We start from the raw sequence: 25,060 nt of genomic DNA, 5'->3' as shown, positions 1-25,060 counted from the left end.
GTATGCACTTGAACTCGTTCATGATGAAGATGTCTAGTTTTAGCAATCTTTTCCATTAGTCAGATTTTGAAACCAGTCCATCAAATCTGTGCTGCAGATGATAAAACTTCTTTATAACTTTTATCTTAACCCCCTCCCTCTCTCTCTCTCTCTCTCTCTCTTTCTTGCTTCACTCTCTGTCCCTTTCCATCCTTATCTCTTTTCCTTTTTTTCTGTGTCTTCTGTCTCATCCCTCTCTGTCCCTTCCTTATTTCTTCTTTTTCTATCATTCCTTCCTCTTTCACTTCATCGCTCTCCACCCCTCTATGGTTGACTACTACTCCAGGCAAGAATGGACTAAACCTGTTAGCCCATGGGGCCCAGTCCCAGGTGTCCCACTGCCAGGCAGGTGTGGTCCAAGCCCTTACCCGACTGGCGGACAGTCTTGGCACGGCTGCCCAGTGGTGCCAGCTCAAGAGCCAGGACTTCCTTGTCAACGGGATGGTAGGGCCGTTTCTGCTCATCTGCTATGGGGATCTCAGGGTGAGTCGGTCTGTGTCTCTGTGTGAGCATGATGGAGCAAAAAGTTGAATTTCATGTATTTACTGGCCCATTTTATAAAACAAATGATGCACAGGCCTTTTTCGTGGATCAGTGACAATTGGATGCTCTTGTTTAAAGGCATAATTTACCATTTGCAGATGAAACAAAAACCCAGCATTAGTGATTTAACATAGTTTAAAAATGTGAGTTAGGGATAGAAACAACCACTGTAAAAATTTTAATCCATATAATTGATGTTAAGTATTGTTAAATACACAAAATATGAACAGTAGTTACAGTAAAAATGTTTCCAGACTAAACCGTCTACAGTTATGGTCTATTGAGAAAAGTACTGATATCTCCTTATATTTTAGGCTTTATTACAAAAATTTTATATGGTAGGATGTTTTGTGATACAACAGACCTACACATATGCATCAAATGTATTGTCTTGAACATTTTTTAAATCACTGCTTCCAAAGGTAAACAGGACGTTTCACTTCGGAGGGTAAACAGTTCCAAAGTTAAATTCGTGCATCTACGGTAATTCTCACCGATCCACCCTGTCCCATGCATCATTTGTATATTATCCAACTGATAGTAACTTTGGACAAGTTTTTGGACTGTTCAAATGGTATGTAGGATGGATAATTTTAGTAATGCCCAACTAAAGTAACGCACATTATTTGTTTTATAGAATGGAGATCTGATTGAAATGCTGTGGCAAGATCCCTAAAGGCCAGTGCCTGCTCCAGGCTAAGTGAATAGCACACACAAGCAATTCATTACGATGGGTTTGTAATTCAGGCAATGCAGCTGAGTGCAATTGAGGGATTGTTAGTGCTGGTCATTAGTATACTATTAAAAGGTCAGTTGAAAGGTCAAGTTGGGCCTTTAGGCAAAACTGAAGACTATTCACGTAATAGCTCTCAGCCCATCATTTGATTCGGGTCCATACCTCCATTTTGCAATGTGTTCTAATAACAATCACCAGTGATTTCCCCACTGGCTTGCCATGGACTCACTTTAAAGGCATAATTTACCATTTGCAGATGAAACAGTGCTTTAAAATGGTTCTAGAATGTGAGTTAGGGATAGAAGCAACCGCTGTGAAAATTTGAATCTGTAAAATCGATGTAAAGTATTGTTAAATATATACAAAATGTGAACAATAATTATAATATAAATGTTTCCAGACTAAACTGTCTACAGTTACGGTTTATTGAGAAAAATACTGATATCTCATTATATTTTAAGTTTTATCGCAAAAATTTTATATGATAGGATGTTTTGTGGTACAGCAGACCTACACACATGCATTAAATGTCATATCTTGAACATTTTTAAAATCACTGTTCCCAAAGGTAAACAGGACCTTTAAGCATATATATCTTCAGTTTCTGAACAGGAGTGTAAGGCTACAGATCATGGAAAAACAAATTTGATATTGATCAATATTTGTGAGGCTGCAATGTGATCTATGGTTCATACATGCAATCTTCAGATGTGAAAACTTTAAGGTTCAAAATCTCTTAAAGAGTGGTTGGATTTGGGATGGCCCAGTGAGTTGTCAGTGGTAGATTCAGTTATTGTCAGCTGCAATTGCCTCAAATCCCTCTTGATTGAAATACAAGTGAGCTGACATGGTGGAAGTGAATATCACAAACAATTTAACTCCAACACAAATCATGCATACTGTGAGTGTGTTAAAAGAATATTGCTGTCTGTAGAAGAGTACTGACCAGCACTTGCAGGGGAATTCCACCCAGAAACTTATTTGTGTGAATACCAAGTAGAAGCAGAAAATAAGAGGAATAGGAGAGTTAAAGTTTGGGCAAGTTCCAGTCAAAAACAAACAAACAAACAAACAAACAAACAAACCTAAAGAAAGGTGTTCAAGTTATGATCAATCAAGTGCAAATTAGCAACTCCTTGATGTAGCATATGACCTCACCTTCCACTTGCCCTCTACAAAAATTTTATAAAAGCTCTTTTTTTATGTTCGTGGTGACAGACTATGTTTGCATGCAGGTGTAAAAAAAAAATATATATATATATATATTTACAATGATTTCATGAAGGGTGCATGTATAATTTAAAATCTACTTGATGGGGAAATGAAAATTTCTTATTGAATATTACATATTTGAGGGGTGAGTTTGCATGTGACATCACAGTGTTGTCAATTTGTGTTTGATGATCACAACTTTAAAAAAAAATCATAACTTTCTCAGTTTGGATTGGAATTTGCTCAAACTTTCACTGTCATGTGTCAGTAATATTTCTGCTTCTATTCACACAAACTGATTTTCATGTAGTAATTACCCTTATTTGAGCCTTTGATGATCATTACTTTAGTACATGTATGCCATAAGCTTTTTTCAGTGGAATGTATATAGGTATCAGTGGAAATGACAATGTTAAACCTCTGACCCTGAGCAGGTGGTGAGTGACCACGCCATGTCTGCCCTCAAGCTCCTACCCACCCTCCGTGCTGGACTGACCACAACGCAGGGTCCGGTCAGCCCTCGGCGCCAGCAGCCCCAGATAGCCATCGCCACCTTCCATGCCAATATGGAGGCCTTGCAGCTTAGACTCAACGGTGAACTCAGCCGTCTACAGGTAATCATGCTAACCAACAACCTTGTGTACCTATGCCATGAAAAAGAAAAGCCCTTTACAGCAAGATGTGTTGTATGTTGAAGGACTTTTCAAAAGAATGAAACATGTTAGGATCAAGCAGGTTGTTGATTTTGTGTAGCATATTATGAAAAGTTTTAATTTCAGCTATTTCCTGAAGTGCGTGGGTTGACTTTTACTGAATTACCGATGAATCTGTGTGATTTGGTTCACGTGTTGGTACCGTAAATATCCTCCAAGGAGCTGTGGCAGTAATGATGTTTTCCAGAAGAGTCAATTCGACCCTCAAACCCACCTCACACTGTGCGATATCCTGCTATATGATGGCAGAAGATTTCCAGATGGCGCACAGTGTGGGGAGATTTGCGATACAACAGCTGGTGATTTTTTAACATTTTGCAACAGAGAGCAATGATGCTCAATATTGTTCAGTGTTGTGTTGAAACATATTGCAAGTTATCAGTAATCAAAGTCACACATTGTGAGGCAGGTCTTGCTAATCAAATTTCAGACCTTTGCAATAGTTTTGCCACAGAGATTAAAAAATTGCTGAAACTATATTCCTGTTCATGATTTAATGAAAACATATGATTGGACATCGCAAAAGAGAACGCTTGAGGAATTGTTTGCAGTCTGCATTACAGCCAAAGTGATGATATGCTGTTTCCATAGCAACCCTTGCATCATCCCTTGTTTTTCCTCCTTTTGCTCCTAACTCTCAAACCTTCAGGGGTTGTCGAGTCACTGCAGTAGGCAGTTCTGCAAGGATTGTTTGAGGATCAGCGATGAGTTCTGGCCCAAGAGCATGCCTATGGGCAAGGTTTGGCGGAAGAAGACTACCGATGGTGAGAAATGACAGGAATTTGCAAATGGATTTTACTGGGAGGAGAGTCATTTCCCTGTTGTTATTATTAGAAAGTCATTACATTTGGTAGCAGGAATCATATATGCTAAAGTTGAAGTGTTTATCTCAATGTCACATGCTTGCCTACTGTTCCCATTTAATAGGAACATTAATATTTCTTAGGAAAGAAGAAGCTTCATTTACCCTTGTGTTCCTATTTTTGTCAACACCTACTGATAGTTGCCCATATGAGATTGATGAAAATTCCTTTTTTGCATTATTTTCTCCCAGTTATACCTAGTTCCGGAATTTTAGGTTTGGCAGGTATGCACAAACACTTCAAACAAATATTCAGAGTGAACTTGTAAATGTTTCATGGTTCCAAGTTGATGTTTCAGTTCTGACTTGAGTTTATTTCCATTCTTCTGGGAAAAATATGAGTGAAACTGTAAGCAAGAATGTACCGCATGGTAATACAGAAATTATTATGATAATGATATTGATAAAAAAAAACATTAAACATTGACACAGCTTTTTCACCATGTTGAAAGAAACTGCCAATAGTAGGGTGGTTAAGCCCTCAAAATCATGAGAATTGTGCAAGATTTTACTAAAGCAAGAAACTTTCACCAGTGTTAGCACATGCCATAAGATTCATTTTAAGATTGGGAGGTAAGTCTGATTTGACCTCTGATGACCTCCAGAGGTCAACAAACTTTTAATATCAGAATACTAAAGTTTGGAGACATTTGTGAATGATATACTGTATATGTTTAGGATGCACTAGATGTGCATTTATACTACAAAGGAACTGTCTTCCGATTCCACCGAGCATTGACAGATTTCTACCTTTTACCTCTGATGACCTTTAGAGGTCAATGACCTCAAAATATCATAATATTGTTCTGTGATGTCATTAGTTAATGATAAACATGGTTAAGGTGTACAAAAGAAGCATATCTGTTTTACAATGAAATTTGTCTTCATATTCCAAAGAGCACAGACAGGTCTCTACCTTTGACATCTGGTGACCTTTCGAGGACCATGACCTCAGAGTATCATAATATTAATCTATGATGTCATTATTTTTATGATAAACATGGTTAAGATGTACAAACGAGCATATCTGTTTAACAATGATGAAATTGTCTTCATATATTCCAGAGAGTTAAGACAGGTTTCTACCTTTGACCTCTGATGACCTTGAGAGGTCAATGACCTCAAAGTATCAGAATATTGATGTTTGGCATCGTTGAGTAATGGTAAACATGATGATGTTCTAGAGAGCATTGGTAGGCCCTATTTATTAACAAGCTATTACCTTTGACCTATGGAAAACACATAGGGTCAAAGACCTCCAGATATGAGAATAATATTGATATTGCGATAGTTAATTGTTTGTAATGTAGGGCCTACAAACCATGTATTTCTGTTGCAAAAAAAAACAGCAACAACAACAAAACGTGACTCATTCCACAGAACTTTGGTAATTACTGACAACAGGTATGTGCACATAGCAATTAAGGGGTGTCAATCTGTTTTCACTTGGAGGGGGGTGAAACTTGGAAAATATGTGCAAGGGAACAGAGCGGAGGGGGAGGGTGTGGGTGGGGGGTCGGATTTTACATTTATAGACCTGAAATTTAGCAATTTGGTACAGCTCGTGTTTAGCATGTGTGTCATCACTTATATGGGAGTTGACAGGGTGTGGGAGGGGGCATCCCCCCCCCCCCCCCCCCCCCCGACGGAAGTTTTTCAATTGTTAGAATCTGATGCATACTTTTGGTGGAATATTCGGAAAATATTGATCCCCAAAGTGTACCAAGTCTATATAAAAGGGAACCCAGCATGGGCAGGGTTGGAGAGGATATGGTATTCCACTCCCAATCGAGAGAGCTTTTGCATTTTTAGAATTGAGATTCAATGAACTGGCACACATACACTTTTGGAGGAATATCTCGAAATCTGTATCAGAGAGGTGTGGTACATCAGCCATCTATGGAGAGAGACCAATTGAGGGAAGGATATGGGTGGAGGTATCCCCCTCCCGCGTTATGGAGCTTTTGCATTGTTGTGTTTGCAATTATCAATCCCCAAAGTGTGCTACATCTATGGAAGGAACCAAGCAGAGGGAAGGAGGCTATTGGATGGAGATATGCGTTCTTGGTAATTCTTTTGCAGGCAAAATGTGTACATGAAAATTCCAATGTTAAAAGCATGTGATGGGAAATGTAAACAGCATGTGCGAACGCTTCTATGTTTCCTACTAAACTTATTTGTTAGTGGGGAAAAGAAAAGAAAAAAGAAGTCTCGCTTCAAGAGAGATGTTAAGATCCTGCTCTACACCACAAAGCCTACGGATGTCTAGGCTGGAGGTGGGTTGGAATGTCTTGTATAGAGCACCAACCATATGTGGAGATTAATTGGCACGCTATCTTTTGAAGAGAGACAATACTTTGTTTCACACATGATGATAGCAGAAAGACAATTGATAATCATCCGCTCATGTGAAATCAAGCAGAAGCTTTTCAAAACATTTCAAGAGGCATCTTAGTGAGTTACAGTCTGTTAAACATGTCAACATACTGTGAAAAACAAATTGAAGGCCACCTTCAATACAACCTCACATTTCCGACATCGCACCAACTTTGATCAACACAAGCCATGTTTACTCGTGATGGAGAGGGAAAATAGTAAACAACAACATTACAAGATTGATGCATTTCTGCATTGTTATAGCAAAGCATCATATCCTTATAGACCCAACCCTCCACGCCCAGACAATGTAAACCACCCCAAGGACTTACTTTGCCAACAGAGACAGCCAAACCTTTGCAATGCCAACTAAGATCTACCATGACACTGATTTGTATTGGCTCTGCATCATTGACAGAAAATCTCTTCTTCTTCTTCTTCTTCTTCTTCTTCTTCTTCTTCTTCTTCTTCACTAGTACAGGCCACCGTCGGGTGTACTCTTTTAATATTTTGCCGTGAAGGCTTGCCTTAATTGGTTAAGAAGGTTTATGCAGCAAGAAATAAGAAAAATAAGAAAAAAACAACAAAAAGACAGACATCTGTATCTTAAAAGACCTGAATTTTGGGTATCTCTCTCCTGGAGTGTTATAAAGAGATATAAGAAGCAGTGGCGTAGGGTAGAGATTTCCAAGGCCTGGTTGCATCTTGGAAAAAAAAAAGAAAGAAAAAGAAAAAAACTTCTTTGGGAGTAGGCCTACTTAAAGGAAACCCAAACCCAAAGAGAAATGTGGATTGAGTGAAAGCAGCGACACTAGTAGAACATATCAGTGAAAGTTTGAGGAAAATCAGACAATCGATGCAAAAGTTATTAATTTTCAAAGTTTTGGTGTTGGAAAAGGTGGATGATTAGACTACTGGAGATTATGACGTATGTGTGGACAACAATATGAACCAATGCTCTGTGGAATATGCATACATACTTTGATTACAACGTCAAGGCGTGATTTGTACATGATTAATCATTTAGGATTAAACCAATGAAGCCAAACATCAATATATGTAATCCTACACAAATTCTGATATTCTAAAAGGTCATTGACCTCACATTGTCCTGAGAGGTCAAAATTGGACATACACAGGATAATGACCAATGTTCTGTGGAATGAGAAGACACTTCTATTGTAGCATAAATGCTAATAGCAAAATGCATGATTGCACACCAGGTATACAGTTAACCATTGAATGTACATCAAATATTCTGATATTTTGAGGTCATTGATCTGTCACAGTCGTCTGAGGTCAAAGGCAGAGACATGTAAATAGTTTCCTTTGATCTGAGGAATAGGAAAACAATACAGTTGTAACACAAATTAATTTTTAGGACATCGTTATCATGTTTATCATCAGTCAATTGCACCAAATATCATATCCGATATTTTGAGGTCATTGACCTCTGGAGGTCATCAGAGGTCAAAGATAGAAACCTGTCAAGGCTCTGTGGAACATTGAGGCAATTCCACTGTAACAAAAATGAGTTTTTAGTATATCATTGCAGTGTTTATCATCAACCAGTGACGCAAAATATCAATATTCTGATATTTTGAGTTCATTGACCTCTGGAGGTCATCAGAGGTCAAAGGTAGAAACCTCTCAGGCCTCTGTGGAACATGAAGACAATTCCACTGTGACAAAAAATAGTTTTAAGGACATTATTACCATGTTCAACATTAATCAATGACACAAAATATTAATTTTCTGAAATTTTGAGGTCATCAGAGGTCAATTCAGACTTTTCAGACTTACCTCCTGATCTTAAAAAATGAATCTTCTAGCATGTACTAACACTGGTGAAGTTTTCATACTTTAGTCAAATTTTGCACAGTTTTTTGGCTTATCTGCTCTACTACAAAATACTTTTTGAATAAGAGCATACACATCAACCCATATGCTCATGATGACATGAAATAGCAACATTCAAGGATGCTAGAAAACTAAACACAGATATATAGTATGTGTGCTAGTGGTTTGATTGTCAAAATGTTATTCTTCAAATACCCACATACATAGTCTGTGAGCCTTTTAGAATCTTGTGAGGAACAAGTTACAAGTTTGTAAGATACTTTAAACCAAAAACATTGGTGGGTTGAACTTTCGTGAATTGCTGATCATGAAAAACGTTACAAGTATACTAGAAATGCAGGGTTTTGTTGAACACACAATGCTGGTCAATATTAAAATGCACAACAAAACTGAATGCACACTACTAAACTCACTAGGATAGCAGTTTTACAGGTCAACTTACATATTTGTACTGTATATGGCATTGTACCGACTTTCTGTGCATTGTGTCGAGAAAAAAAAAAAAACTTTCGCGTGCACTTTACTTTTCCAAATTTTGGCTCCTTTCAAAATTCAAAAAGTGTCATGCACACCAAAATTTCTGGTTTTACAGTATTTGAAGTGTTACTAAAAATGGTGATACAGCTTAGCAAAACCTGTAGATTTTTGGTGGATTTCATGAATGTAGAAGACACGGAAGGTAGGGTTGACCCGTTATTCACACCATGTTGCCAATTTGCAGAACTCCCCAGCGTTCACAATCCCTACGCCGCCAACATCGTGGACATCCTGCTGATGCCCATCGCGGAGGGTGTGACCAAGCTGAAGACGACGGCCCAGATCACCATCATGTCCATCGCCGTCAAGACGATGCTAGAGAGCTGGATGTCCTTCATCCTCAAGGAGAAACCAAAGTTCAGGTTAGGGTGGCATCTTGGTGTCCTAAGACAGTCATCAATCTGAAGACGTGCTAACATTTCCGTATTCTGTATTTGTGCACTCTCAAGGGGAGTGACTGTCCCTGATATAAAAACTCTGATTTTAGATGGGTGAGGCAACATCTCTCTCGGGGGAGGGGGGAGGGGGAGTGCATGAGGGTGCATTAACATTCTTCAAAGCTAATTTGATAATCATGTATTTGGTTTTTGATAAGCTCAATTATTTGCTCACAAGATATGATCTTTTTTTTTACGCAAGCAAAACAGCGCTGCAAATTTCACAAAATACCGTAATCAGAAAATCACTAAATGAATTTATGAATGTTGATGACTTCAGATAGATTAAAAGACAACTTATAAATCAATTTAGTTTTAGAGATAGAATCAGAATGAAGACTATCATTACAGAACACTAAAGAGGTATGGTGTATATGTGAAAGTTTTTATTTTTCCTCAGACGATGTGTGTCTATGTGTGTGTTGATTAAGAGGGGGGGGGGGGGTGGTGGTCAAGAAAAGGCGTCTCCCATGTAGTTGAACGGATAAATGGTACCCACTTATTTACAAGATGCCTTACTAAATGGGATGTTTCTTCACCATTGTCTGGCTGATGTCTCCTTACCTTCATCACTGTCTTATCTTTGGAGTGTTTTCTATCATTCTGTAAATATTTAACTGACGCATTGAACAGAAGTGTGGAATTTTGAGTGAGGCGCGTTTCGGCTTGGAGGACATAAAAGCGTTAGAGATTGATGAGAGTGGCGTGTTTAGATAAGCATGATGCTTATGTGACATTTACTGCCGGAGTATAGGGTAAACATCCTGACACAACTGAGAAAAACGCATCAACCGTCATGCCATAAACTTTGCTACTCAATGAATATTAATGGCTGATTGGATCTCGTCGCACCACCCATGCCCCCCCCCCCCCCAGCAGGCACACACACACACACACACACACACACACACACACACACAGTCAAATGTTCATCTCACTTCTCAATGGATCAAGCTGTTCATAAAGACAGAATAAAGGAAGAGGCTTGTTTAAACCTTGTATGAAGGTGAGCATGTACGTTGGATGTTTGTTGATTGGCACATACGTCTTGTTGTTAACCTTGAATGAATGTTGATTATATAACCACCTACTCTGTCTAGCGAGACTTCATTGAGGTGATTTGCTTTTGAGCGACAGACATGTCACCTTCATTTGCTCCATCCCCCCTCCCCCCCACAAAAGAAGAAGGAAGAACCAAAGAAAGAGCAAAAACTCACAAAACATCAAACCAAGCTAGGAACAGTGTAATAACAAAACCAGCTCATCCTCAACAGGTTGATAGAAGTGATATTTTTATGAAAAGGAGGGTCAGAATTTCCTGCTAACATTTTGCCATTTAAAGGCATAATTTACTGTTTCAAATGAAACAAAACCTCAGCTTTAGTGCTTCAAAATAGTTATAAAATGTGAGTTAGGGATAGCAACAACCAATGTAAAAATTTGAATCAGTATAATTAATGTTAAGTATCGTTGAATATACAAAATATGAACAATAGTTATAATAAAAATGTTTCTAGGCTAAACTGTCTACAGTTATGTTTTATTGAGAAAAATAGTGATGACTCCTTATATTTCAAGCTTTATTGCAAAACTTTTACATGATAGGATGTTTTGTGATACAGCTGACCTCCACATATGCATCAAATGTGATATCTCGAACATTTTTTAAATCATTGCTCCCAAAGATAAACTGTACCTTTAATGTGGATATGTTTAATCAATCTGCCAAGAAAAACAAAAACAAAAACATAAGATATGTGAAAAAATTGTCAAGTCTCCTAATGATGCCTTTTTCCACCTGTTTGGTTACAGTGTCCATGGCGCCCATCAGCTGGAGCAGGACTTTGGCTATGTCCACCAATGGCTCTCTTCGAGTGCCAGCAAGCTTGGACCAGAGAGCAAGCAGAGCGTCCTCTCACTCGATGCCATTCGCAACTTTGAAGGCGCCATCCTCCTCCTCAAGCAACAGCCAATGAGAAAGTCCGCCATGGCCAACGCCTCCTCCAAGGATGAAATCAGTGAGTGCCGTAGGAGGAAATGATGAATTCAAGTCTTGGTTTGTGGTTCACGTTGTCATCTGTGTCTGCAAGTTAGACCAGCTATTACCTTTTGTAATATTTGAGTCAAAATTCTTTATAAACTGAAGAATAGAAAATAGAAAAGCACTCGGAGAGCACAGACCTCCGCCAAGCCAGCAACTCATTTTCACCCTTACACGCATGCAATTTCCCAGAATGGAAGCCTTTTGATTAAGTCAGTGCACGGCGCTTCGCTTACGTGAGCAGAGCACAGGCTTTAGTGTGCGTATGTAAATCTTCAGTATGCGCAGTTTGAACCCCAAGTTTGTTGACCTTAATGCTAAAAGATGGAAAATTCTTTAAAAATCCATAAAAATTTCTGGATCACTACCAAAATTGAGTGAGGTGTCCCTTGTGCCAATATCGACCTTTCACGCAAGTTTCATTTTAATCCGTACACAACTTTTTGAGTTATTTTGCAAACAGGCAAACCAACGCTGATGATCACTTAACCTCCTCCTTCCTTGGCAGAGGTAAAAATTGTGTTTATTTACCGGTAAGGGCAACTCCTGTTATAACAAAGTACTCAGGACCAGCAGATTTCTTTCATTGTATTGAAATTTCATTATAGCAGGACAAATTAAGTAGTGAAAGATGTAGAGATTATGATTTTGGGACCTGAATGTTTACTGCACTATAATAAAATTTCTCTACGACCAAGTTCCTTATAATGGAAGTGCACTGTAGTATTTATTAGCTCACCTGAGCCGAAGGCTCAAGGGAGCTATTGCGATCGCTCTTCGTCCGGCGTCCGTCGTCCGTAAACTTTTTACATTTGTGACCGTGCACCTCAAAACGAACATAAAGTCGCACACACTGATTTTGCGTGAGGACTGAAAATAAATGAAATGGCTCAACCTAGCCGAACTTGACTTTTTCATATTTTCTGAAAGAGCGGGTCTTCTTTTACATTATGCTAAAATTTGGTATCATAAAACGGGCAGGAAAGTGTGTTTTTTTAGCACTTTATCTCGAACATTTTTGGTTGAATAGTGTGATTAGGTGTGTCTGTAGAATCCCTTTTTCATTTCTGAAAAACCTTGTCCTTACTCTTCACTTTCAACTCTAATAACTTTTGAAAGGATAGTGCCACTGCTTTGAAAGTTGGCATTAATTACGGACAGAATGTGTTAATGAGGCATGCTTAATTTCAGTTTAATCTGATAATCCCTTCATTGTTGTTACTCTGGTGGTTTACTTCCTGTTTTTTGTCCCATTCATCGCACAGCCAGCACGGTTTGGTAAAGATTAAGCGCTTGAGTAGACACTGTACTTCAGAGCCTCTTTTCTCAGTTCACACTTTTCCTGAGTTTGTGCTTTCTTCCCAATATTTAGATAGGTTAGGAGAGTCCATTTGATTTGAGTAATACATCATTTTAAAGCTTAAAGTCTGCTCTTTCAAAATATGGTCTAAACTGAAAATTCATGTCTGGCGACTTTTTGTTTGTTTTGAGGTGCAGGGTCACATTTTCATCTTCTTCTTGAGATCCCCATGACCGATTTTCACCAGACTTGGCAGGTAGCATCCCTAGAGGGATAGGATCTCAATTTGTTCAAATGGGCACCATGGCCTGCCTGGGGGCCCAGACCCCCTAAAATTAAGGAATCTTTAAAAATCTTCTTCTCTAGAACCAGAAGTGATAGGGCTTAGTTAATACTATGAGTTAGTACATTGATGACTGTAGTTTCAAGTTTGTTCGTGGGGGAATCAGGAGTGCCCCCCCCCCCCCCTTGGGACCCAGGGGAGGGGGTGGGGAGGGGTCCTTATGGGACCTAAATTGTACATTTTCATCTTCACTTTGAGATCCCCATGTCTGATTTTCACCAAACTTGGTAGCTAGCATCCTGAGGGGAATAGGATCTCAATTTGTTCAAATGGGGCACCATGGCCCACCTGGGGGCCCCCCCTAAACACCCTAAAATTAAGGAATCTTTAAAAATCTTCTCTAGAACCAGAAGTGATAGGGCTAAGATAATACTATGAGTTAGTACATTGATAACTGTAGTTTCAAGTTTGTTCATGGGATTTGCGGAATCAGGGGTGCCCCCCCCCCCCCTCCCCCTTGGGACCCAGGAGAGGGGATGGGGATGGGTCCTAATTAATGGGGCGTGAATTTTACATGTTCATCTTCTTTTTGAAAACCTCATGATGAATTTTGACCAAACTTAGCAGGTAACATCCCTAGGGGGATAGAATCTCAATTCCTTCAAATGGGCACCATGTCCCTCTTGGGGGCCCCTAGGGGGCCCACCCCCCCCCCCCCCCCTCACATTAAGGAATATTTAAAATCTTCTACTCTACATGTAGAATCAGAAATGATAAAGCAAAGGTAATTTCATGAGTTTGTACACTGATGACTTTAGTTCCAAGTTTGTTCATTGCAGATTCAGGGCTGCCTGTCCCCCCCCCCCCCCCCCTCCCTTCCACCCTGGAGTTGGAGGGGGGATCCATATATGCAGACCTAAGTTTCCAATGTTCTCAGGTAAGAGTGTGCAAGAATGCATGAAAGGTGAAATTGCGATACTCAGGTGAGCACGTGATCCCCAAGTCTGTTGTTTCTTCCTGTACCATTGCTTTGTTGGTGTGTACGGCAAGACAGAGCATTTAGTATTATGATTCACAATCAGTGAAGTAGTGTAAGAAAATTATGTGGAACAACAATGTTTTTCCTCAGGTAAGTGTTTATTACAGATTACTGAGGGACACATGTCTGCTTCTTAAGAATACTGGAACCTACCTTAACCATAGCATATCCCAAAATATAATGCTCTCAAGTGCAGGGCCTGACAGCCATCTTAGATGTGACAACCATCTCAGATCTAGGACCTGTTTTATCAAAAGATATAATCTATTTTGATTTTCCTTAGTACACAGGCTGCCATAGACTTATGATAGAAATCAACTTTATAATCAATTTGAACTCTTCATAAAACAGGGCCCTGATGACATTTTGAGCTCAAGATGTTATCAAGCTTTGTTGATACCCTCACCACACAAATATCATTGTTTGAGCAGTCCTGAAGAGGGCTCCAACTTCTCTCTTCTACAATAATTTCTTGATTGTATTCTTCTTTGTCTGTCAAACGTTCCAGATATAGTATGAATGGCCTGGTTGATAAGTGTGTGAGTACTGTCCTTTCATCCATTGTCAAAAGACTTCAAGCATTTCCCAATTCTCTCTCTCTCTGTCTTCAATCTCCTGTGTGTCTAAACAGACTCAGAGTACAGTACTAGCACAGCTCAGAGTACCGAGTCTCGTCGGGGAAGTTTTGGCAGCATGTCGGACTCTCCCCTCACTACTCAGAACCTGAATCCTCTCCCCCACCCCCAGCAGCAGGCTCCGCTTCCCCACCCCACCAATCTCCCCCTGGGTGGGGACTACAGCACCCAGACCACCGGCTCGGACAGGGGCTACGCTACCGACTCGGCCGACGGGGGTGCAGAGGAGGAGACCTACCACATCCCCCACCGCAAGGAGTGGTTGAGTCTGCGTGTGCACACAGGGAATCGCTGGAAGAGTCCATTTAGCTGCCTGAACTCACCGGCAGGGATGGAGAGCTGAATGGAGGAGTGAGGGAGAAGAATATTGGCATATGAAGTGGAGTGAATGGGTTGTGGAAGAGCCTTGAGAAAAAAGACACCAGTACTGGTACAAGCTAATTATTTACATAGAAAGGGGTGCAGGATACTGTCTTGACGGAGGAAAAATAACTAATGTAGTTTTTACAAAACTTTTGAACTGAAGTGACTTTATAGACAGCTGTGGCCAGTGAGAAAAAGAAGAAGAAATTGCTGCATATTTTTTCTGGATAAAGTTAAGAATGGATGGAAGTATTATTCATTTAAATGCAGAAGTCCCATTACTAGTTTGGACATCTTCCTTTGCAGAGTATTTTGTAGTATTTATTTAATGCAGGGAAAGGCTGATGTACTGGTTTATATGCATGAAAGTGTACCTGTACAGATGTAACTATAATCAGTGGTCTAAGATGTTGACCAAGTGCAACTGAAGTTTGAATATGGATGTTTCTGTGGTAATGGAATTATGTATATATCTTCACCTTTTTAGTACTTTGTCCTTTTGACTCACACACAGAGCATCTATGGTGCACCACACAGAAAATGAGTGGCAAATGCCAAATAGAATCAACATCTCGGTTTTTATCTTTCTGCTAACAAATTTATGACTACCTTACGAGTTTCAGTGCTCTTTGATTTGCAGAACCGACAAAGTGTTCTGTTTCTAGTTATGACTTTTATTTTATTTTCTCTTAAGCTGTGTATTTGACAACTCGGCCTAAATGCGAGGTGACATAAGCCTTCATATTAGCTTTATTCTAAATGTAGTCTTAATCAATCTCATTTAGTTTGCTGTCTCTATCACACTTGTGTACCCTGAGAGAGAATAATATTTCAGGATAGCTCACAATTATTAGTTATAAGTGGAACAAAGTGACTGGAGGTGTACTATTCTTGTGTATTTATCCAAGTGATACCAAATTACTCAATGTTCCCCTAGAGAAAAATATGCAATAACATCCATGATCACAAAGATGGTAGCAAAGATGACATGGACATTGTTTTATTAGAATAAAATATCCACTCACTGTTCCGTGGGATACACCAAGTGGTTTAACATCCTACCCCCCCCCCCCAAAAAAAAAAAAGACTACTGTATAAGTGGTTATTTTCGCAAGGATTTGATTTTCACGAATTTCGCGAATCACAGTTGGATCGCGAATTTAGCAACACGCGAAAATGTCGCCATACACTAGAGTAAAAGTTCATGCAAGATAGCGTTGGTGTCAATTCGCGAAAACAACATCTCGCGAAAATATCTGTACGCGAAAATAACAGCTTACAGTATATCATTCAAAAAATGGATGGGAACGGGGGGATATATAAGGTACAAAGAGCTATGCAAAGGAAAACACAATTCAGATATAGGGGGAACTTGCCATCCAAAAAAAAAAATAATAAAAGTCAGTAAAAAATCTTCCTAAACTTATCCCTTTCCCTTTGTCATGTGTAAACCCCTGTGAAGTTTATCCCTCTTTGAACATCATTTACATTCTGTGCAAGCATAAATGAAAAAAAAAACAACAACAACAACAACAACTGAATTGAGCCACTGAGTCTCTGGACAAAGTGGAAACACCCAAAGTGACATGAGCACATTGATAAAATGTTGCTTTCATGTCATTGCGGCTGCTGATGTGTCAGAGGCTAATCAGAGGCAGTGTTTGTGTGTTTTTGTCTCTTGTAGACCGAGCTTTATCATTGGGGATAATCTACAAAGAAGAAGCCAAACGTTTGGGTCTGAAATACTTATATAAGGGTCAAAGGTCAAGTAAAAATCCTCCTGTCCCAAATACTTGCTCTCTTAAACAGTTTACCCCATCATCCAGTTATTAAAACCTAATTCAAAGAAAATGAACACTCTACACATTTGTGACAAGCATGTCATTTTAATCTTTTGCCTAACTATGTGAAACTGTTGTCTCACATTGACAAGACGTACTAGACCTATGTTGTATTGGGAGAGCCATGCATTATGGCGGAGGTATACCACTCGCCATAGCACGACATTTCTATTTTGTTTCTGGATTTGGTTTGGAATTCAGATGGATTTATGTGACATATCCTGACCTGTGTGGTGTTTGAATCTGTACGAATGACATGTGTACTGTTATGCAGCGTAAAAGAGTTGACTGTATTCTTACCTTATCTGAAAATGACCAAATGATTCTAAATAGCTCTGTGGTTTTACACAGGTATATGATCATATTGTTGTAATGCATGAAGGTGAAAGTAGGAATTGACAAATTAGTGCTGTCTAGATTTCATCACATGATAAACTGTGGACCAATCAATTGTGGTGACCTTGTGAAAAAAAGATGTGGTTGATGTATTTTTGTAGATTGACATTCTTAAGATGCAGAAAAGAAAAAGAAAAGTGTTATTGGTATGCTTTAGAAACTGCCCCCCCCCCCCAAAAAAAAAGGGGGTAGGAAGTTAACCTGATATGTACTATTTCAGAGGTCAAGGCAAGTATGAAGTGCAATAACTGCCTGGTTCTAATTTTCTGCTTTATTTCAGGGTGTGTGTGGAAGTCCCTGGTTTTAAATTCTTTACTTACTTTCTTATTCGGCAATGATTTAAACAGCAAATAACAGAATAATTACAGAGCACTGCAGTTAATTCCCTTTAAGCAGAATAGCTATACCTCTATTGACGGGATGTACTAGTCATTGTGTATGTGTGTAGCACCAAGAAATTTGAAGTTCCATGTAGTACCCAAATTTGAGACTCACAATACTGAGTAATTCTTGCTGAAAATAGTTAAATCTATTTTTGAGAGTTATGAATATTGTGCTTCTTGCTGGTAAACTGTGTCAATCAATTTTGATTTTATTGTATAGTGCTGAGTCAACTATTGCTATTGTCATATTGTAAGATCATGTAATTGAATAAAGCAGAAAATATGTGGCTTTGATTACTTGTTCCAGTAGGATTAAGGATTCTAGAAATTTTGTGCCATTTCATGTGCCACAGATATAATGCTTTATAGTATCAGCCCTGTCCCATGTTTGAATCTGTTAAACCTATGCCAACTATGTTCCAAGATATATGATGTTGTTTCTTATATGTTTGTTTACATTTTTTTTTTCAGATGGTGCAGTGGTACCCTTGCAATTGTTAAAAAGACTTTCTCAAAATGGCAATGTCGGTCATAATTCTATTTTCCAGTGGCAGTGTATGTTCTATGATGTATGTTTGCTTTAGAGGCAGCATATAATTTTGTGTGTCATATCTATATGATGATATATTAGTTTGTGAAACTTTTTCTGATGGATGCTATAGGATATATTCATATACATTAGAAATATTGTGGTCAAATGATGCTATATGTTTTGTGTGCAAGTAGTGAATACTCTTCCCTTTTATTTTTTATTTGTTGAATTGTAGTTCTGTTACTATATGTAGCTAAGAATGTTGATGATATTAGGGACAATTGTTGAATGTACCTTATTCTGGAGCTGTCTTTTCCTGCTTGAAAAGAAGAATGATTATCACAATGACATGGTGCATGAGGTATGATATTGTGTTGATATTGACTGATCATATCACATTTATATTTTCATCTGCAGAAAAAGGAATGTTATCATTTACAGAATAGCGTGCCAAATCGTGGGGATACTTCTGAGATAGTCATTAGCATTGTATCATTACTTATAAAGCAGCAGGACAGTTAGAAACTCTCGTTATCACTTGATGGAGTTTTATAGAAGTGAAAGGTCCCAGTGGGTTTTAGCAGTGTTTTCTCCTGGCTAATACTCCTTTACACAGTGTGGTATTGGTAACCTTTGACCCAATACCTAGTCATGCTGTCTTGGTGGTTTGTGCAGAATATGTTTAACAGTTCTTAAGTGACCCAATGTAATACCTGGATATGACAGTAGGCCTACTGCCCACCGAATCTGTATGGTTTCGTTCAAAGATATCGCAAATGCTAAATAATCGTTCGAATGTTTGCAAAGTTGCAGTTCCCTTATCTTTTGTAATGTGACTGCCATATGTAATGTCACAAATTAGAGTGACGTTGAGTCTGCATGTAGTGCTCATATGAGGTTTCTTGGTATTTGTGTGGCTTAAGATAGTCACTCATGAAAAGTTCACCAAGAAAAGTACTTTGTAGGTGTGGAACGAGGGAGTGAGTTTTATATCAGCAACCTTGCCATGAGTTGGATCAATTCTCCTCAAAGCCGTCCCGGTTGAAGTTTTATCACTCCTTCCTTACTCCTACAACCCACAACCTTGAAAAGCTGTGAGATGTTTTGGGTGTTAAAGAGTTATTATGAATGTTAGATACATACAAGGTGTTTATCTACTGGTATTTAAGACCCAAATAGGTTACACATCATGTCCTATTGCTCATGGTGGCATACTCTTGCGGTGTAGCATGTACATGGACAAGGCAACTTGAAACATTCAGGCTTTATGGTGGATTGAGCATCAACTTATACCAGTGAGGACAGATGTAGTCTGTTATTCTATACACCTGTGCTATGTAGTACATTAATTAACTGAATTGGGTGAGTGATGATGAAATCTCTTATAGTCTAAGTACTGTGACTGAACTCATTTGATATAATCGGCATACTGGTATAACATTTATTGATATTACTTTACCGAGCCGTGAGAATGTGTGACTTAATGATAACAATATTCATCAGAATGTGTATTTTTCTGTAAATCCAATAGTGAAAACAAATTACCATGTCATTGTGTGTTAGCTATGATGTCATAGCATGTTATCTATGATGTCATAGTGTGTTATCTATGATGTCATAGGGAGTTATCTATGATGTCATAGTGTTAGCTCTGATATCATAGTTATCTATGATGTCATAGTGTGTTAGCTATGATGTCATAGTGTTTTATCTATGATGTCATAATGTGTTATCTATGATGTCATTGTGATGGATAAGAGAATTAACTCGTAGCTGTCTGTCATCCATTCTTATGATATGTGTACTTCAGGAATCACCCCAGCACAAACAGATTATTATTTATTTTCAGGTAGTCCAGATCACTTGTAGTGAAGGCTGACTCCATGATAGTCTAGTAGTAAAATTCTGTCAGGATTATAGAACTCCTGACTTTTTATCATGTAACATTTCATTGTGAATAATGTCACTTTTTGTAGCTGGTTTAGAGTGTGATCCTTCTTTATCAGTTGAAAATTGTTTCATGCTTGAGAACTACTACCCAAGCTGTTCTAAATCGAGAGGAAGCACCATAGCTACATTTAGTCAAATGACTAACGATAAAGGCAATGGAACTGCCATGGTTTATTGTAACAGTGACTTACAGGTATGCATTCATACATGTATCCTGACTTGAACTCTAGAAACACCTTGAAAGGCAGACATTGTTCACCAAAGCTTTACTTTTCTCATTATTTAAATACTTTTAAAAAATGTCTATTAGGATGAATGTGAGAATGGTTATGTTCAGGAATTCTGTGAAATCATTTGCTATTGACATATTTCAGGAGTACTGTGTGTTTTAGTGAGTCTATATGGTGATCTTAGCATTTTGTAATGTTTGACTTGTCTATGCTATGATGCAGCCAGCATCAGAGCTGTTTTTTGTTTGTTTGTTTGTTTGTTTGTGTGTGTGTTTGTTTGTTTGTTTGTTTGTTTGTTTAGGAGAGTGTTTGGGGTACATCTCCAGTGATTCTGTCTTTAATCTCAAACAGTGCAGCTTCTCTCCTACAACTTGGTAACCCTGTGTCACTTTCTTGCACTCACTAATAAGCAACAAATTCCTGTAGAGGATGTCCGTAGCATATGATTGTGAAGGAGCAACATGTGTATGCAGAAGATGCAAAAAATGTGCAATTATTGGCCAGATGTGGCTTAAAAAAAGATTACTTGTGTATTTTGTGATCATAATTTGATTTTATCGTTCATCTGTAAATAAGAGATTTTCTTTTTTTGTTTGTTTAAAAGAGACATTTTAATTACTATATGACTTAATTCGTGATGCGATGTGATATGATAGTACAGTGACAGCTGTTGTCTATTTTTTTTTCTCTATTTTTGTTGAGTGCATTGGTAGTAAAATGAACAAGAGTAAAATCAAAGTGTATTGTATTCCGTAAGGTCATTGCTATAGACTCCTACCCCTCCCCATGTTCAGTATCTTCAGTGCATCAGTGAAAATAACCGAGATTGGTGTGTTCACAGTAGACCCTCTTTGCTGATGATTAGGAACGATGATCCATAATGTTACTTACTGATTTTAAGTCAGCACTTCCTCTGTACATGTATTTAAATCTTAAAGTGTCAGAAAATGCTCACCTCCTACTTATCTTGACTAGGTATGATGCTTACGTATAGCATGGAATGGGGTACCTCTGTGTTCATATTTGTGGTGTTGTTGTATGACAAATCTTGAATGTCACCTATTTCTGCAAGGAGTGACTGTCGTTGGTACCATACTTCTCCAAATACCATCAGTCGTAGTCCATTGTTGGGACTGAACATAGTGCAGCAAGCCAGTGTAATCATCCATTTTGACTCTGCCTGACTAGAGAGAAGACCTTTCAGACCAGTTTTGATCTGTATTTTGTGTCCGAGTCTTTTTCTCTCTCTTCACAGTGTCTCCTCCTCCTCTTACTTGCCAACTTTTCCGTACATACTGGTGTATCAATGATCTATATGATTATGTATATTGCTATATCTTCATGAAACATGCATACATGTTTGTCGATCCTTCTATCTATCCATTTCTCTTTCATCCATCCACCTGTCATCTTCTCAATCTCCTCATCCATTAGTTACCCTTCTATCTATCTCTCCAAATCCCTCCACTCCACTAGCTGAGGATTGTATACTATAGGTAATTACTAGAAACCAACTGAAATGTGTTTCCCTCAACCATTCCACGAAGCAATGGAACGTCTGCACTTTGAACTCAGTGTGACTGTTATATAATGTGTGAATGTGTTGTTTGTGTGTGTGTGTGTGTGGGTATGGGTGTGTTCGTGCATGTTGGATGCAAAGACTCACAAAACCACAGAGAAATCAGATGCAAAATGTTTAGATAGGTAGGAGATGATGATAACTATCGATATGAATGTACTATTAATGTGATGGTAGTACTATTTATCAAATAAAGAAAAAAATATTTGAAATGTTTTAGTGAATACTGTGTTTGCCTAGTGTCTTCTGTTTTTGTGCATCACAAGATATGCTATTGAAGTTTATGTTTGATGATGATTGATAATGCTGTGTATGAGATGAAACAAAAGGCAAGTTTGTCATGAAATTCTGAATTGTACGTGTGAGTGCAGAACTTAGGGCATGGGGTTGCATATGTTATCTAATATGCAGGCCTGTTGTAAGGACATTGGATATCTGGGCAAAGAGAGCAAGAATGCACTGATGCAGTATGAAGATAAAATAACCTTATTTGATTCCTCAAGCCAAACTGCCCATCTACTCGGACAAGAAAAACATAAGTATTTGTTGGGCTCATTAAAAAAGAATAAAGGAAATATTGCTCCCCACTATAATTGATTCTCAGTTCAGCAGGGATGACCCCCCCCCCCTTTTTTTTTTTAGAATGTGCAAAGAAAAAAGCAAATGTGCATGATGATTAAATGAGATGAGGAAGGATGGAAACAATGATACAAAAAGAAATAATCCTGTACATTGATTAGCAGCTGGCTGACTGGATAGTGAAAATATGGATAGATCAGCTGATGGAAACATACCGGTGGCGGATAAATGGAAAGAATGCAGAATGAATAGCTGTTTGGATTGATGAATAGCCAGAAATGAGAGCATACATTGTAGAAATGAAAGGTAGCAACTGTAAAGGCAAAGGTGAATGAAAGGGAGATAAATTAAAGAAGTGATTATTGGAGAGAAAATATTCAGTGCGCAACAAAGGCAAGTAGCATAATGTATGTTGCATAGGACAGGACAGTGTATGGCAGGGGGAGATTCATTGATGCAACACAGAAATTAATGAGTGGGGCAGTCTGGAAAGAAAGGAGAAAGGAGTAGGGGTGAAATATAATACAATGTAGTAATTCATATATTCAGGATTTGGTAATAATAACACTAAGTGGTAGTAGTGGTAGCAGTACCAGCAATAGTAGTATATAGTGGTGGTGGCGGCGGTAGTAGTAGTAGTAGTAGTAGCAGTAGTAGTAGTAGAAATACAATAGTAGTAGTAGTAATAGTAGTATACCCCAGGTAACATGCCCATATGGGTCCCATATGGGCATAGACTCTGGGCCACCTGGGGCATCTGGGTAAGGGGGAATCTCGTATGGGTATCTAAATACTAGGCGTGTCCACATGGGTATCATATATATGGAAATGAACTGGGCAAACCCATCTGGGTAAGATTGTTGATACCCATATTGGTTTTAGATGGGAGGTAAATGGGTAAACCCATCTGGGTGAGACACAAATGCCCATATGCATGCCATATTGGAATCAACTGGGTAAATCCATTCATGTATTCAATTAATGTCACAGTCTTATGTCTTTCAATAACTAAATCCACACCAAATTGTGCCAATCAACTTTTGGGTGCATATACTCAAGGTCAAAGGTCAAATGTCAAGTCAAATGCTCAATATTTCACTATTTCCCCTTATTTTTTCTATATACAATGTTGGAAGATATTTTCTTGAAACTTAGTGTATACATGTACTACCAAATAAAGATTCTCTAGACAGAGTTTTGGGGCATGAGGTCAAAGGTCAAGTGAGAATGATAAAATTCATTTTTTTTTTCTCCATTTATCTCAGAAATGGTTTAGAGTATCTTCATGGAAAGTAGTACATTATGTGATGCATGTAGTGACTGGTAGTAATTATTTAGAGAATTTTGGGGTCATGGGTTCAAAGGTCAAGGGTAACTCCTCAAAATTACACTTTTCCCTCATATTAATGCAATGCCTGCACAATAGAGATTCTCTGGGAAGTTTTCAGCCAAAAAGTTCAAAAGTCAAAAGGTCAACGTTCACGTGAAAGTGCTAAATTTCACTTCTTCCGTATCTAGGAAGTGGCTCCAGGTATCATAATGGAACTTAGTATAGGCCCACATACTTATGGCTGTTCTGCCTGACAGTAATTTTCTTGGGAATTTTAGGGTCGTAGCAAAGATCCTGTGTAGGATCTTTGGTCATAGGGTCAGAGGTCATGTGTCACATGAGTAGTATTTTTAGACACCCCTGGACATTGTGAAGCCAAAGACCAGTACATGTTGAAATGTGTAGTGCCAATATGCTGATTTTTATTAGCTACGCTGTTAAAAAATCACCGCCATAGCAGTGACTCGCATGCGGTAAACTACGCTTTGGTTAGAAATTAAAGATGTTATCATTTCAAGTAAACTCCTTTGTGTAAGCCTATTCGATCTGTTCAACGTTCATTCTCTTTTGTCTCTCTGGGGGTCTTGTCTTTGCATGTGAGTCTCTTCATATACATTGTACACTGATTTGTGTTTGTATGTCAGTTGGAAAGTAGAGACGGCATAGCATTGTTTAATTCATTGTCCTTTTAAAATTGTGTTTGATTTCGTTTGTGTATGTGTTTGAGATGATTTGATAGTTTAGCATTCTGTGAAGAGAAGTTAATGAGAGAAAGTAATATAAGTACAGTGGAAGAGAAGTTGATGAGAGAAAGTAATATAAGTACAGTGTATAAAAACGGGCTACACATTACGCAATATACAGACATAACAAGTCCATAAAGCTGCGTCACACTTGAGCGTATTGAGCCAACGAATGCTCAATTAACTCGTAAATTTGAAGATGATCCACTTTTTTTTTCTTTTAAGCCAGCACTGCCTCTGTACATGTATTTGAACTTTCAAGTGTCAGAAACTGCTCACCTGCTACTTATCTTGACTGGGTATGGTACTTAATAGCATGGTAAGGGGTACCGCTGTTTCGCACTTTGTGGTGCTGTTGTATGACAAATCTTGAGTACATTTTATTACATACATTATATATTTTTTTAATATTTTTTGCATGACAAATCTTGAGCATTACATATTTTCTGCAATAAGTGACTGTCATCATCAGTCGTTGTCCATTGTTGAGACTGAACATAGTCCAGCAAGCCCAAAAATGA

The 25,060-nt window shown here is 38.4% G+C and overlaps 1 protein-coding gene across 1 annotated transcript; it reads left to right on the top strand.

Moving 5' to 3' along the window:
- The first annotated feature begins 372 nt into the window (after positions 1 to 372).
- LOC140241754 (coiled-coil domain-containing protein 142-like) lies at positions 373 to 16,006 on the top strand. Its single transcript, XM_072321503.1, has 6 exons — positions 373 to 522; positions 2,965 to 3,144; positions 3,893 to 4,007; positions 9,063 to 9,240; positions 11,128 to 11,333; positions 14,610 to 16,006. The coding sequence occupies exons 1-6, from the start codon at positions 481 to 483 to the stop codon at positions 14,954 to 14,956; spliced, it is 1,068 nt and encodes a 355-aa protein (XP_072177604.1). The 5' UTR covers positions 373 to 480; the 3' UTR covers positions 14,957 to 16,006.
- Positions 16,007 to 25,060: the final 9,054 nt, after the last annotated feature.

The sequence above is a fragment of the Diadema setosum genome, chromosome 18 (genome assembly GCF_964275005.1).
Source record: "Diadema setosum chromosome 18, eeDiaSeto1, whole genome shotgun sequence".
NCBI lineage: Eukaryota > Metazoa > Echinodermata > Echinoidea > Diadematoida > Diadematidae > Diadema > Diadema setosum.
This window is presented reverse-complemented; position numbering and strand designations above follow the sequence as displayed.

What these genes read in the sequence shown, in the direction of transcription:
- LOC140241754 (XM_072321503.1), top strand. Translation starts at nt 481, where the DNA reads ATGGTAGGGCCGTTTCTGCTCATCTGCTATGGGGATCTCAGG. An exon ending in AAGGAGAAACCAAAGTTCAG is followed by an intron (nt 9,241 to 11,127) that starts GTTAGGGTGGCA and finishes GTTTGGTTACAG; the next exon opens with TGTCCATGGCGCCCATCAGC. An exon ending in CTCCTCCAAGGATGAAATCA is followed by an intron (nt 11,334 to 14,609) that starts GTGAGTGCCGTA and finishes GTGTCTAAACAG; the next exon opens with ACTCAGAGTACAGTACTAGC.